The sequence below is a fragment of the Nomascus leucogenys genome, chromosome 16, assembly GCF_006542625.1.
Source record: "Nomascus leucogenys isolate Asia chromosome 16, Asia_NLE_v1, whole genome shotgun sequence".
Classification (NCBI taxonomy): Eukaryota; Metazoa; Chordata; class Mammalia; order Primates; family Hylobatidae; genus Nomascus; species Nomascus leucogenys.
Window position 1 is genome coordinate 17,171,158 of NC_044396.1, and position 16,666 is coordinate 17,187,823.

The 16,666-nt window shown below is 37.7% G+C and overlaps 1 protein-coding gene across 2 annotated transcripts in view; it reads right to left on the reverse strand.

The window, feature by feature from the left end:
- NECAB1 (N-terminal EF-hand calcium binding protein 1) overlaps positions 1-16,666 on the reverse strand; it is a 192,890-nt gene that overhangs the window by 49,741 nt on the left and 126,483 nt on the right. For both annotated transcript variants that reach the window (XM_030794921.1, XM_003268280.4), the window contains exons 6-8: positions 12,385-12,521; positions 4,353-4,474; positions 1,730-1,806 (exon numbers count right to left, since the gene is read on the reverse strand). In XM_030794921.1, the coding sequence (XP_030650781.1) occupies positions 1,730-1,806; positions 4,353-4,474; positions 12,385-12,521 (336 nt within the window). The remainder of the gene's footprint in view (positions 1-1,729; positions 1,807-4,352; positions 4,475-12,384; positions 12,522-16,666) is intronic.

Sequence of the window (16,666 nt, forward strand, 5' to 3'; positions counted from 1 at the left end):
ATTTTTTTTGGCTTGTCACTTAGCTGTTAAAAAATAATAAATGCCTTCTGTTGTTTCCAAGTTCAAATTCCTTAGACTATTATTTGAGGCTATCCATAATCTGGCCCTCTTCTGTCCATACAACCTTATTTGTTTCTACTTCCCTACATGTAAGACTCTTAACCAGGCCAATCTACTGAACCTCGCAGATGCCATCACCTTGTTCATGCCATCACCTTACCTGAATGCCCTTTCCAGCTACCCTCTACTGAAATTTTACTTCTCCATAGCAAATATTAGTTTCCTTGTTAGTTTGTTAGCTGATCAGTGTTTATTCCAACTTTAATGACAATACATTTTCTTTTCATTGAATTATCTCTTCTTCTTTCTGTACTGTGCTCTAGGATTGTTATCAAGACTTTTCCCCCTCCCCTATCCAGGAGGCCAGCAATGCAACCCTACCATGACCAACCAGACTCTTCCTTCTGGGAAGCAGAATTTTGAACAGAAGGCCAGCAGACTGGAAATAGTAGGAACTCATTTATTCCAGTGGAGGTAACTTCAGAGATTGTTGAGTATTTCTTGCTATTTAGATCTCTAGGGTTATCTTGTCTTCTGACTTTTCCAAATTCAGACCTCTGGACTATCTGTTGATTCTGTGAGTACTTCCATATTCTTCCAGAAAACTCTCTTTTTAATTAGAGAAATGATTTCTATTGTTTGCAATAAAATTTTTAATCAAGTCACCATTTTTAAGGCCCCAATTGAACTCTTCCTGCCACGCAAAGTCCTTCCTGAGCACCCCAGGTCACAGTGATCAACCCATCAGGTGAGCATGGATAGATTTTAACATCTGATCCATTCCTTTAACATGTCTCAGGCAGTCATTAAAATACTTACTGACCATGAACTATGAATCCCATTCTGAGCCACCGTATAATTTTAAAAAGTCTGTTATCTCTCTTGCTCTGTCTTTTTAGTAGAATAGCTTAGTTTTATACGTAGACAATTGTTTTCTTCAAAGTCAGTGAGAAACATAAATGTTTCTCCCTTGATGCCTGACATGCGCAGAAAACACATTTTTTTCTTACTAATTGACAAAAGTTGTCTCTCCTATCAAAGATGTTTAAGGAGAATATCACTACAATAACAAGACTACGTGGTACTAAATCAATAAAAATACAATAACTAAGAACATAAAATATAGTTCTAAAGAACTCTTCATCACTTTCTAACTTGCTTGCTTAGATAGTTTTAATAACAAAACCATCGGTTAATGTGCTAATTTCCAGAAGTTGAGTGTGGAATCTCATCTTTTAGTAGCTAGCACTGCCATTTTCCTGAATTAATTTGAAACATTCCCAAGACTTCAACTTATCCCTTGATAAGTTGTTATCCCTTCAACATCTTATCCCTAAGAGCTGTCATTTGCATCATTCAAGCACACTGTCACCTAGTTCATTTGAAAATGTAAGAGCCAGGCAGTGCAGTAGATTTATTTAACTCTCAACTCCACATCCTATTTTAAATATAATTGGGAGTGGGAGGTAGGGGGAGAATTAATGTAAGCTTCTGTATTTAACAATAACAACAAAAACCTCAAATAACTACCAAGCAGCCATTCATAGAAACATTGGGATCCTGGCTGTTATTCTATCTATGGGGCGGTCATGGATATAAAGCAATGAGGAATATTGGGTAAGAATATCTTGAAGAGTGGAAGATAGAATAAAGAAAAGAAAGCACCTACCTTCTTTTCCAGTCTATCAATTAATTTCTGGAGTCTATTTATCTGGGTCATCCATTGGTTGTCTTCTTCTAATAAGCCTGGGGCCAGGGGGAATCATGAGGGCAATATGTTAAACTTTAGACAGAGAAGAAATGCTTGGTTATATCAGAGCTTTCCTTCAACCCTGAAGGAAAGATGCAGTGTCACTGACTGGTCATTTTTTTAAATGTATTCACGAGTGCTTTCTAAGGTATTGATTTCCATAGATCCATGCATCCCGGGGGTTCACTTCCACAGGCCTGTTTTTTATGTAATTGCCTATTTGGCCTTTGATATTCAAAGAAAAGATCCTGCTGAGCCATTTATAAAACCCCATGATGTAGTTGGTTTTCTTTTGCAAACAGGAAAGCATTAATCAACAATTCTAAACTTACTTGTAGGGCAGTGGCAAGAGCCAGTGAAATCATACCCCTGACCATAGCAAGGTGTAAATTGCTATGATCAAAAAAAAGCATAAGGGCAAGATAGTTGGTGTCTCCTTTCCCAGGATCTAACTTGAGTATATATACATGGACTATAATCATGGCATAGTGGTTAAGAGTACAGACTGGAGCCTGTTGATCTATATTCATATATATGATATATACATACATATGTATTTGTTGGTATGTAGTGTGTGTGTGTGTGTGTGTGTATCTAGCACCAAGTTAAACATTATAGAAGTTCTGCTACTATTATTGTTTTTATTAACATTATTATGCAAAGAGAAGAGTTATGATCTGAGCCCATGCACAAACATCCTGGCATATTTGTATATACTGATTGTAGCTTAATAAAAATGTTTTCATAGGCATTTGCTGAAGTAGTATTGTTTAATATTTCTTGAAATCAGAATGTGATTCAATTCAAGACTATAAAGCCTTGTGTTAGCTTTGAATGCAATAAAGACAAGACCTAAATTATAAAGGGAGAGTGATGTCATCAGAATTTACTTCTCCACCTGCCTTCTTGGAGGAAGCACCTTTCAAAGCCCCAAATTATGATGTAAAAATGAGCATTGGCACTGCCACAAAGAAGTGGCTACAAAAAAAAAAAAGAGAGAGAGAGAAAAGAAAAGGGCTGATTGGAGAAAATATTATAAATATACTAATAAAATTTATGTTTTTTAAATTCTAATACAATATTTCTAATCTAGGTTGTTCCCAAAATAATTTAAGGTGGCTGTCACATCAAAGACCCAGGGAAAGATATTTTGGACTATTTTCTAAATGGTTAAAATGGAAAGAACAATCTATATGTTACCTCAGGAGCTTAGCATTGTCATTTTCTAGTTGCATGTGGTAGATCGTATTATTTTTCCCAATTCTTCACTTTTTTCCAGCTATAGAAGTATCTGTATATACCCTTGCACCACAACTTTGCAGTATCTCCTATTATAGTGAATGAAGCACATTTCCCTTCCCATTGTTACCGTGCTTGACATGTGATTTGTTTGGCCAACGGAGAGGTACCAGACAAGATGCACACAGTACATAAAACAATGGTTTTTAATATGCGTGTATAATTTTGGGCTGGCTGCATGTGCTTCTGACACCCACTAGGAGAAGAAAATGCTCCAGTTGTTGCTTATTCCAGAAGGAGGCTACATGAGGAGTGGGGTCGAACTCAGCCTACATACAGCCTGGAACCACATTCAACTGAAATTGCCCAAATCACCAACCATAGACTCATGAGAGAGAAAAACAAGTATCTACAGGTGTAACCATCAAGATTTTACGGTTGCTTCACAATAAAAATGGACTAATATTCCATATGACCTTGGACAAATCACTTAACTTCCCAGGCTTGTTTCCTTACCTGTGAAATGGAGAAATAGGGAAATTAACATCTATTTTATCAGGTGTCAAGATAAAATAAGGCTTTATTCATGAAAATACTCTGAAATCTTTCAAGTACAGTTGGTGAAAATATAGAATATAGCTTATACCTTGATTTTCTGAATATTGGATATTTAAAGACTCATTTTTGTTAAAATGACATGTTCAAGTGACATATGTGCATGTATATATGCATGCTTTATAAAAATTACTCCAATATTTAGCAACATGAGTTTGCATATTTCAAATTGATTTTAAAATGGTGACACAGTTAAAATTTAATAACCTAACAATTATGAGTATGGTTTGGCCCAGTAAATCTTACATCACATTACAAACTTCAAAAACACCAGCTATGACTAATCCTATCATGAAAACAAGGATCCTTTCCTCAAATGAACTTAGGATAGGCTTAGGGAGGCTTGGAGATCTAGAGCATATTAGGGTAGAGTCCCTTTATTTCAAGGTGATGGGGAGTCCTTATAGACATCAAGTCTTTTAGATGTTAGCTGATGGAGCTACTGCCTTCCCTATTCACCATCTCTCTGTGTGCTTTCCAGGCACAACTGCTAGGATTTTGACCATGCTGATTTTAGGCTCACCAGTTCTTCATACCCTACACTCTTCACTGCTTCTGTCTCAAACTTACTTGGTATAAGGAAAGTTTTCCATTACTATTGTCTTATCTGTTGTTTGTTAAAATAATCAATTGGAAAACGCAAGATAAATAGACTTTGACAAAGAAAAACAAATGAAGGGTATGTTACCTGGACCGCTGACATTAAACTGAGGGCTGTTTGGGGAGAAGCTGTTGTGTCTCTGGACTCGGCGGCTTGATCGTTTTCCAGGCCATTGAATCGACAGAACTTCTGGCTTGGCTGGCCCTTGCCTTGATCAACAGAGAACATTTAACCTTAATGTTAGTGCTTCAGTCTCTTCCCTCAGGGAAGAGATCTTCATGCATCAGTCATAAAGGTTTTATAGTGCAGCAAAATGAAAACTTATGAGAACGACTGCTTGTAAATGCTCTAGAAACCCAACGTAATTTGGTACTATAGTATGTGAACCTAAGAAAGAGAATTCTGAGCTTTCTTTATTCTTAAAATTCTGAGTAAAAATTGTAATTTAAGGTAGGCTTTTTTCCTTTGTTGGTCAACTTTCAGTGGAAAAACATGTGTATGCAGCTATTGTATTTTGTTTAATTTGAAAACACTTATGGATTTTTTCTGTAATTCAGTTTTTAATTTTTTGGATCAAAGCTATACATCCATGTATTTTTAGGAGTCAAATGATTCTATAAATCTTATTTCAAGAAACGGGAGCTCCCTGCTTTCACCCCCATATCATATTCCCACTCCTCTTTCAAAAAGGCAACACTTTCTAGCAGGTGTTTGCTTTCATATCAGTATATGTTATGATATGAAAGTAGTATATGTTAAAATATATATTATATACAGTATATGTTATATACTATATACAGTATATGTTATATACTGATATGAAAGTAAACACCTTCTAAATTATCAGTATATAACATGCTTAAATTGCCAGGTCTTTAATTTTTAGTTTTAGGCTTTATCTATTAACTTCACAATATGAAAAGCTCAGGCCAATGATATACAAATGGAAATGCTGTAAGGAATTTCCAGGAAGGCTGCTTAAAAGTACAGATTCAGCTAGAAGGGAGCCCTTTTGTCTTTTCTTAATCTTCTTTCCTGGTTGGAATGTGAACATGGTAGCTGGATCTCCAACAAACATCTTGGTCTATGAGGCAAACTTGGCAATAGTTTATTATATTAATATGCACTTAATATATGAAAAAGAAAGAGTGTCTATGATAAATCTGTAAGGACATAATACTTAAGCTGCCTCCAACAAGATTTCTTTATAGGAGATATAATCCCTTGTGTGTAAGATATAACCTTCTGTGTTTAAGACAAATCTAAGATTAATGTACTCATCCAAAAATCTTCATTATCTATCAGCTAGGGAAGATTCCTTTAGCCTTTCTCCTGTGTTGGATGACCTCTGATCCCCCTTTTACTAGATTTCATTTTTTTCTTACCTGACTCCTTTGTTTTGGTGGAAAATATCCCCTAATTGCTTCATAAGAAAAGGTGCATAATGAAAGGTAAAATTCTTGAAACATTGCATGAATAAACATCTTCCTTACTTTATTGATGGTTTTATGGAATACAGATTTCTAGATTGCCAACTGTTTTGAAAAATTTGCTCCATTGTGTTCTATCTCCCAGAGTCACTAGTGAAAAATCTAGTGTTTTCTTGATTATTTGCATATGGCCTGGTTTTTCTCTCTGGGAGTTTTTAGACACTTGTCTTTGTTTCCAGTATTGTGAAATTTCATAATGGTGTGTTTTGTGTTGGACTTTTATTAGCATTATAATGAGCTCTTGATCTGTTCTATCAAACTGGACACATATATTCCAATTCTGACTATTTTTCTTAAATTCTTCCTTTGATAATTTTTCTGCTTTGTTCTCTTTCTGGAATTGCTATTTTACAAACAGTAGACCTCTTGGACTGAGCCTCTAGTTTCCTTATTTCTTATATTTCACCTCTTTGTGGAGATTTCCTCACACGTTTATATTTCAACCTTCCTCAGAGAATGTAATTTTTGCAATCATAATTTCCAAGACCTCTTTTGTGTGCTTTGAATATTATTTTTAAAGCATTCTATCCTTAATTCATAAATGCAATATCTTTTATTTAGTTTTTGAAGGTATTGAAAACTTTCTTTTGAAATTTTTTGTCTGCTCTCTGGATTATCTGTTTCTTCCAAGTTTCTTTTCTTGTATTTGACTTGTCCTTTTGGTTGACCCCATACATTTTAGAAGGAGGAACTACGAGTCTGACTGGAACCTCTTTGTTTGTGGCAGGGATTGCCAACTTGCAGTCTCCACTGTACAGTGGCCTGGCTGGGCCTATTCTTCAGGGAACCCTGATCATTGGCATTGTTAAGTCTTTTCTCTGGGATTAATCAGATCCCTCAAAGAAGCATGCCCCAACTGGAGGGTCTGAGCCCTGTTGTTAGTAGTCTGGGAGTACAATATATGAAGGAGATTTTACGTCTCACTCTTCAATATGGTGACTTTCAGTTAGTGTCTCCTTTGTTAGTATTGTGCCCTATCAGCTGTGCCAGGTATACATATGCTCACCTTCTCCAGACAGCTTATGTCTGGGGTTCTTCAAGGATCGGGTAGGAGCAGTCACTACATAGCACTGGGTGGAGCTTCCAACAATATATCAGCCCTACCTTCATCCTCATTTTCAGTTCCACATGGTACAGCCAAGTCTTTAGCTTTTCTGAGGTTCTGTGATATCAAATACATTGTATCTTGGCTTCTTACATTGCCTGCTTCAGTTTCAGCTTTCTCAGAGCTTCTAAATCAATTTCCACTAGATTCACCTTCTCTCCACCTTCCAAGTTTCTGTCCCTTTGGCTCTTCTTCTATTCTTATTTTTGCAGGTTAATGCCTCCTTTTATCCAGGTGCTTTTAATGTCATGTTTTGAAGGGTTTAGAGAGAGAGCAAAAGAAATCATACATTTAATCTTCAATCTTTAACTAAATCTCCCTATGAATTTTTCTATGATATAAAAAAATCCAAGTTTTTGGCCAGGCATGGTGGCTCACGCCTGTAATCCCAGCACTTTGGGAGGCTGAGGCAGGTGGATCACCTGAGGTCAGGAGTTCGAGACCAGCTTGGCCAACATGGTGAAACCCCGTCTCTACTAAAAATACAAAAATTAGCTGGGCACGGTGGCAGGCACCTGTAATCCCAGCTACTTGGGAGGCTGAGGCAGGAGAACTGCTTGAACCTGGGAGGCAGAGGTTGCAGTGAGCAGAGATTGTGCCCCTGTACTCCATCATGGGCGACAGAGTGAGACTCCATCTCAAAAAAAAAAAAAATCCAAGTTTTTGGCAGCTTTGGTGGTCAGGGGAGTAGGTGATTAGAGCAATCCTTCTCTACGTTCAACCTAAGGAAATCTAAGCTGTCTAATCTTTTATAACCACCTGTATGTGAAATTAAAGCTTTTCCTCACTTCTATAATAGACAACTATCAAAAGGAGAAAAATTACTTTCAAGTCAAGAAGGAATTAATTACGTTCCTGGATATAGAAAAACTGTGGGAAATAGAGCAAACTTGCAGATTCCATTATAAAAAGGAAATCCACATATAATGAAAACTGTATTCCCAGAAATTTAGTTTGTGAGGAAGAGAGTTTTATGTAAGAGAATAGGGGACCCCTAGGGGGAAACTTCCATATAACATACTTATTATTCTTGTCATTAGCTATTACGTACTTTCTGAACACATGGAATTAATGTAATTCACATTTAGTCAGTTTGCCAGGGCAGATACAAAGAGTGTTGTAGCATGCCATCTGAAAATTCCACCTCTGTGGCATTCCAGCTGTACACATCCTCTCTCTCTCAAATACCCATTTTTACATGAATAGACACAGACATTTTGCCCAACATGACATGTCTACCTAATTACTGCAGGATGAATGATACTGTGTGATTCTCCCCTGGGGCTGATAGATGGAATAGATGACTTCCCTAAATTTGCTATATTCCAAAGAGTCTTTGTATCCCTAGGTTTCACAAATATTAAATCCCAAAGTAATGTTGATGCTGAAGGGAAAGCAAATTATCACAAGCCTGGAGATTTTAATGATACCTGCAGGTTGCAACTCTTTTTTTTTTTTTTTTTTTTTTTTTTTGAGATGAAGTTTCGCTCTTGTTGCCCAGGGTGGAGTGTAGTGGCGCGATCTCTGCTTACTGCAACCTCCACCTCCTGGGTTCAAGTGATTCTTCTGCCTCAGCCTCCAGAGTAGCTGGGATTATAGGTACCTGCCACCATGCCTGGCTAATTTTTTTGTATTTTGAGTAGAGAAGGGTTTCATCATGTTGGCCAGGCTGGTCTCGAACTCCTGACCTCAGGTGATCCACCTGCCTTAGCCTCCCAGAGTGCAGGAATTACAGGTGTGAGCCACCGTGCCTGACCTGCAGGTTGCAACTCTTGACTGTGAAGGCCATCACAAAATCTTCCTTTATAACATAAACTGATGAATTGGCCGGGCGCGGTGGCTCAAGCCCGTAATCCCACACTTTGGAGGCCGAGGCGGGTAGATCACCTGAGGTCAGGAGTTCGAGTCTAGCCTGGCCAATATGGTGAAACCTCTTCTCTACTAAAAATACAAAAATTAGCTGGGCGTGGTGGCAGATGACTGTAGTCCCAGTTACTCGGGAGGCTAAGACAGGAGAATTGCTTGAACTGGGAAGCGGAAGTTGCAGTGAACTGAGATTGCATCACTGCACTCCAGCCTGGGGGACAGAGTGAGACTTTGTCTCAAAACAAACAAACAAACAAACAAACAAACACAAAACTGGTGAATTTTTGTTTGCATCTGTCTAGCTTTTAAGATCTTTCTGAACCCCAGATGACTGTTAGATTTGTCTCCTCAGTGTTCTGGGTCCTCACCAACTGCTCCTCTGTAGCGTTCCTTTCACCTGAAATTCCTTTCATTCATTGACTTTCATATGTTTACCATGCAGTTGTAGTAAGTAGAGGGGACTTATGCAAAGTCTCTGCCATTTAAAAACTCAATGTCTAATGGGGGAGATAAACAAGGAAGGGGCTGAGATAAGTAGATACAAATAGAGGGCACTATGGGAATACATGGTAATGAAGTGGGAAGTATAAATGAGCAGTGAAGGCTTCCCAGAGAAAGTACTGTCCAATCAGTGACCAGACAGACGAGGAGAAGTGAGCCAGATGAGAGATGGGTAACATGAGATGGGTGAGATGGATCCCTCTAGAGAGAATCTCATTCTGCCATTCAAATTCATCCTAAAGTTCCAGTTCAAGTCTTGTCTTCCCATCAGGCTTTTTCACTGGTCTCTTGATTGACATCATAGGAAAGGTATAGTGTTTCTCTCTCTATCTTTTCCTCACTGATGAAGGTCCCAGGGCTCTCCTCACTTTTGATGGCCAGCTGATAGGAAGATATAGCCTTGGGAGAGGAGACACAGCCTCTTTAGGTTTGGGCATAATTCACGTGCTTCAGTCTGGTTCATCAGATATTATGGGCATAAATCCATAGTGGTACCTTATTTTCTGTTTGCTTGTTTATGCATTTCTTTATAAACCTCTCAGGGGGAGTATCACAGATTTGGGGTGGGATTTGGTCATTACTGGGTGTCTTAGTCAAATGCCATACAACAGCACCCCTTAAACTGCAGTCAGATGTGTAACATTTCCCATTATTTCAAGCTGTTTTTGACTGAGAAATCCAGAAGTAAAAGGTTCATTAATCCTCTAGTGCCTTCTACTTTCCTTAAAGTCTATATTGTCATGCTCCTTCTCATCAAGCACAGCTGCTAGGCAGCTGCTGGCAGCAGTCACAAGAGTTCAAGGCTAGCCAGTGGCCTAACACAAAGAACAGTTGTTCATTAAACATTCACGGCATGGTGGTAAATGCAGAGCACAAGTTTTCAGGGGATGACTGTAGAAAAAAACAAAAGCGCAGGTGAAGAAGGGGAGTAGAGCACTTTTTCAAGCCTCTTCTCAGGTAGCAGATGACTGGTTCTAAAAAGGGAGTTCCCATTTTATTTCCAGAAAGTTCAAACAAAAGAAACAACACAGGAGGCCTCATTTTTCTCATTAAGAACATGAAATCAATTTCACTGTGCTTCAAGACATTCAGTTATCCCCTGCTCAAAACTGAGGAGGTGGGTTTTGCTTTTCTAAAGTGAATTGTTATACTTTGCCATTTGGTATGGAATCACCCAATGCAGTGAAAACAGGAAGTTTAAGATGTAGAGAATCCTTCACAGATCCGCTGAAGAGTAATTCCCTGTGATAATCAGCTGCATGGGCTCATTAGATTCTGGAATTACAGGCTTTTTTGTTAGAATTTGGTGGTGCTCACTCATTTTGACATTGTAAACACATGGTTGAAAATTCCACTATTTTGGAGATGTCCTAATAATTATGTATCGGTTAATTTCTTCAGGAAAAGTGGTCCTACAGGGTAGTCTATTATCAGCCTGCTCAGAAAACTTGCTATTTCCTTCTCTTTAATTTAAGATGTAAAAGTTAGATAAAGCACATCTATAAGTTTAAAGTAACACATCTGCCAAAATATGCCCCAGGAGCAAGAGTTTTGCAAGCTTCTCTAGCTTGCAAGGTATAAGCAATGACAACTCAGAAAAATATCAACTGTTGACTGGGATTACCTTGATGTCTGCCCTGCATATTTTTAGTATAAGTTTCTCTTAAGCATTAGTGCCTTTATTTATATAGCTATTGCAGTATGACTACTTATTTTCTCAGTGACACCTATTGGTGGCATTGAATTTTGAAATAATTTCCATCATTCACTTTTCTCCATTTCCTGAAATAATTAGGCTTACTGAATTCTCAGGTCTCCCCAGTATATCCAGGTTCATGTAGTCTGTAAGGGTCTTTCCCATCATTTCCACATTTTCAAAATTACACCAAATTAACAAGGAAGGGCCTGAAATAAGTAGATATAAATAGAAGGCACTATAGGAATACATGGTAATGAAGTGGGAGGTATGAATGAGCAGTGAAGGCTTCCCAGAGAAATTACTGTCCAATCAGTGACCAGACAATCAAAGAGAAGTGAGGCAGATGAGAGGTGGGTAACAGGAGGTGGGTGAGACGAATCCCTCTAGAGAGACTCTCATTCTGCCATTCAAATTCATCCTACAGGTCCAGCTCAAGTCTTGTCTTCCCATCAGGCTTTTTCACTGATCTCTTGATTTTGCAAAACAAGCTCAAATAGAGAAATTCCATGAAATTGACTTTCTCATCCTTCCATCCCTCTATCCATATTTAATCTTCTACTACTCTGAAAACAATTGGCAATGTATTTCCTCTTCTCTATGGTATTTATTATCACTTTGTTCCTTGCAGTATAGTTTTTGCATTCATGTCTTATTTATATGATAGACTTAGGCTTCCTTAAGGATTGACATTATGTTAAATGTATCTTTATATTATTCATAATACTTCAAAGTCTTCTCCATCTACTAAATTTTCAATTAAAATTTGTTAACTCGGCTGGGCTCAGTGGCTCCCACCTGTAATTCCAGCACTTTGGGAGGCCAAGGTGGGCGGATCGCCTGAGGTTAGGAGTTCAAGATCAGCCTGATCAACATAGTGAAACCCCGTCTCTACTAAAAAATACAATAAATTAGCTGGACGTGGTGGTGTGCCCCTGTAATCCCACCTACTTGGGAGGCTGAGGCACAAGAATTGCTTGAACCCGGGAGGCAGAGTTTGCAGTGAGCCAAGATCGTGCCACTGCACTCAAGCCTGGGTAACAAAGTAAGACTCCATCTCAAAAAAAGAAAGAAAGAAATATATATATATATATATATATATATATATATATATATACGTGTATATATATATAGTGTGTATATATACGTGTATATATATATAGTGTATATATATACACGTGTATATATACGTGTATATATATACACGTATATATATACGTGTATATATATTTATATATATATATATATAGTTGACTAAATGACTGACAGTAAAAGAAAAAGTGGAATGGTCTTTTTAGAGGCAAATAATAAGGCAAGCAACCAGTGGAGGTCACTGTCCTTCTTTTTAAATATATCAATTCTCGTTTTTAGTTTTCACTAGTATAAGTACAATGCCTCTCAATTGTTTTTTCATGAACATAGAGTCACTAAACAGACATCAGAAGAAAACGTGTAAATTGCCTTTCTTGACGGGTTTGCTCCTCAGTAGTTTCCATGGCACATTCCAGGGAATTCTGGAGAGACTGCAGCTGATTCAGGGTTTCCTTCAATAAAAATCGAGTTACGAATTGTTCCAAATTGGAGGCTTCTTGGTAGTCCTAAGGGTGACAAAACAAATGCAATTAGAAGTATGGTAGAAAAAAACACCCAGGATTTTTTTTTTCTTTTACCATGTACCCATCAATCCCAGATTGATCCTAGAAAGAGAGGGTGGAGAGAAGGGAAAAGATCTGTTGAGCCCTGGAGGCTACAGCATCGCTCTCATTCACCCACCAGGAGATAAATAAAAAAGCTGCAGAAATGACTGGAATATCTTGCCTCCCAATGTACCTGCCTCAAGATTAAGAAAAAGGACAAAACCAGCAGAGTTGCAAAATAGACATCTGTAGAAAAGAAAAAATATATATCCGGCGGGGGGGGGAAAAGATCAGAATGTGAGTAACTCAGGGTTTGTTCTATGTCTCATTTGAATGTTGACCACACCATCATATATTTTCTCTATTACCAACAAAGTGCAGACATGTTTCAGCAATTGGCTTAATTCACTGCTGATATATTTATCATGCTTGATCCGTATTATGCTGAAGACAAAGAAAATTATGTGTAGTTATTTAAAATTCAGAAAATGTTAAGCTTGGAATATTTAAACAGTTTACTAAATCTGCTTATGTCTCTCCCTCAGTAACTTTACCTGAGGCTCATTGACAATTAATTTCTAGGACAACATCTGAGCTACAAAAGCAGCATTCACTGAAACAGCCCCAGGGTGACTGCAGAGGTCACTGCAGACTGAATAAGTGTACTTGCCAAGCTTACTCAAGGTAGATGGGTGAGCTGTGGATGGTACCACCTGCTGTGCTTATCTTCCTAAAGTCTCAGGGAGAACCAACAACGAAAACCCAGGTTGGTGTGGAATAAGATGGTGACAGGGCCACTCTTTCAGGTCATGGGACCAGCCAGTGAAATCCGATTTTCTAGAGTCTTGAGTGGAAATGGTATATTCAAGTTCAGCCAAGGAAAAGATTTATTTGTCTCTGTCCCTAAACAAAATTTTCTTGTGGCTGAAAAGACAAAACACAAAACAACTGACAGTGATAACATAATACCACGAATCCTGATATGCTGGAGAAGCTTAGGGCATAGTTATAAACTCAAACAAATAAGATTTAGGTATTTAACCTTCCTGGTTCTCAGTTTTCCCACTTATAAATCACTAAGTAACTCTGGCATACATTTCAACTCAAAAATATTCTGTGCTTCTATCAACTTTAATTCAGGAAGAATTGGACTATGGCCTCCTGATATAATTTACTTTGGAAGTTTTTTTAATAGAAGAATAATGTAATAGCATAGAAAATCTCATTTCTTTCTCAATTTGAAATAGTAAAAAGTTTCAATCATCAGCCTCTTTTTAAGCCCATTCATTACAGGTGAACAACACAGGAAATTTTCTTATCTACTGAGATGGTTAATATTGAGTGTAAACTTGATTGATTGAAGGATGCAAAGTATTGTCCTTGGGTGTGTCTGTGAGGGTGTTGCCCAAGAAGAATAACATTTGAGTCAGTGGACTAGGAGGGGCAGACCCACCCTCAATCTGGGTGGTACCAACTACTACAGCTGCCAGCGTGGCTAGAATAAAGCAGGCAGGAGAAGATGGAAGAGCAGACTTGCTGAGTCTTCTGGCCTTCATCTTTCTTCTTTGCTGGATGCTTCTTGCCCTCAAATATCAGACTCCAAGTTCTTCGGCTTTTGGACTCTTGGACTTACACCAGTAGTTTGCCAGGGGCCATCAGGACTGTTGGCTTCCCTACTTCTGAGGTTTTGGGACTCAGACTGATCCACCACTGGCTTCCTTGCTCCTCAACTTGCAGACAGCCTATGTGGGACTTTACTGTGTGATCGTGTGGTGTGAATCAATTATCCTTAATAAACTCCCTTCATATAAACATCTATCCTATTAGTTCTGTCCCTCTAGAAAACCCTGACCAATACATCTACCATATATAATAGTCCTATTTAAAAATTAAAAATTGCAATGTCTTTAAACTCCATTTAAGAAACTAACCATAAACTAAACATAATCATTACATGCTTATAATAATCTTAAGAGTTTTGGGTGAGTTAAGTCAAGCTAAAAATATTCCAAATATTTAATTTGATCTCATAGCTTGCTATTTATTTGTTAAAAAAACTTCAAAAAATTCTCTCTGAATGAGTTTTTAAAATTGAGGAAAGCTTTTCTTTGAGGTTGAAAGAAAATGTGATGATAGAAAAAAAGATGTGTTTGAGTCTTTTCCCACAGTTATTTCCATATCACCAATGAATATTTTAAAAAATAAAATTTATTAAAATGAAGATAAAATATAATTGCAAAGTCAGGGTTTATGCCAACTATTTTTGCATCTCAGTATATACTATGACTAATATAAAGCAAATGATAAAAAGTTTTATACTTATTTGTAGACTGCATTGAAAAATGAAGAAAGCAAACATTTACTGAGCAATAAAGCATAGCATCGTCCTTACTCTTTTCTCATTTAAATGTTAAATATTTGTCATGTCAGAATTATAGAAAAGAGATTAAAAAATTATAGTTAGCCATTTTAAACATTCCAGTCATTGCAATTAGGTTTCAGCTTCTTTGACAGAAAGGTCATGTCTTTTATTTCTGTATCCCTTATGGTGGAGCAGAGGTTCGTTCATACCTGATGGTTTGCAGATACACTCCTAACTCTAAGAATTTATTGCATTTGCTATTGTGATCTTACATACAAATATTTTGATGATGTTAAAGTTAGATAATTAAGAAAAGTTAAAGTCAGACAACTGGCCACTCATCATTTCCCCACCACAGCAAATCAGAAAGTTATGATTAGGTTAACCCTCTTATCTCACTCTGATGAGAGTTTGATAACCTTACTAGTGACTCTGTAGGTAACATTGAAAAGTGGCAGAACCCAGTTTGTTGATACATTTCTTTGATATAAATGTTGATGCCTTGACATTGAGAGGGGTGGTGGGTGGGTTTAAGGTTTGGGGGACTAAGTTTTTTGAGTCAATCATGAAGGTTTACTGTTTTATACTACCCCTCATTGATAAGGAGAAAAAAAAACTTGTTTTCTAATGTTCCTACTTATCCTTCCAGACTCAGCTTGTAACACTGTCTCTGTACAGATGTTCCTCTCCTTGAACCACCACTTCTCTTCACAGGATTAGGAATACATCTTTCCACTTCTATGTATTTCTGTGGCATTTCTTCCCCACCTAGGATATAGAATTTTTCATAGGATATAGAATTTTTCATTGTGATATTGTGATCTGTTGTTCATTTGTCTATCTTCCCCATTTTAGGCTAGCTCTTTAAGCACAGGGATTATGTCTTATTCATCTCTGCCTCCAGAGTACTCAGAACAAAACTGCCTCATAGCAGCTGCCCCATAAATGCTTAAGAAATGTGTGAGAAACCGGGTCCCACATGGAGAGTCAGGCACCAGAGGGAGTGTCCAAGCTCTGGGAAGTGCTCTTGCCACTGGCTAGTCACCAGCTGCCTCCCCCTGCATCCAGCCCTTGCTGGTTATAGACGTTGCCACCCGGCTTGCCCAGTCATGTGGGCTCTGCAATAAAGAAAAATACAGCTTTGTTCTAACAGACTGTTTGTCCTCATTTTATTTTCTGGACCATTTGTTAGTCTCCTTCCCTTCCCTTATTCTGGATCTCAAGGTTTGAGACTGCAGACCCGGGTGGCACAGATCCAATCTTCCTTCCCTTTTCTCAGATATGCAGCAGATGTTCCTTTGGAAGGCAGTGGCAAAAGAAGCAGATGGAAAATTAAATAGATAACAAGCTGGAAAATGTCAAAGCCTGGCCCTTTTAATTCTCAACAAATGTGTTGGTAGCGAAGGTACAAAAAGAGATTTTTTGCATCCCTAATTCCCCAAAAGACTGGTATGTTGGCATAAGGCATGTGTTCCTTTAAGCAGAACCTGTATTTGAGAGACTGGCAGAAAGAACTCCTACAGACAAAATAAAGTAGTTTAAAAATGTACAGATTATACTCATTATTCAGATTTTGCTTCTTTTTTTTTTTTTTCAAACACAGTTTAATCCTCCGTGTCTATCAGAAAGGATATGGGAAAATAAAAGCTAACGTTATACTTCTCAGATCCTAATAATGTTCATTCATGTCATTGATAATTATTAGTTACACAAATCATTAAGTGGAAATTGTGAACAAAGTAGT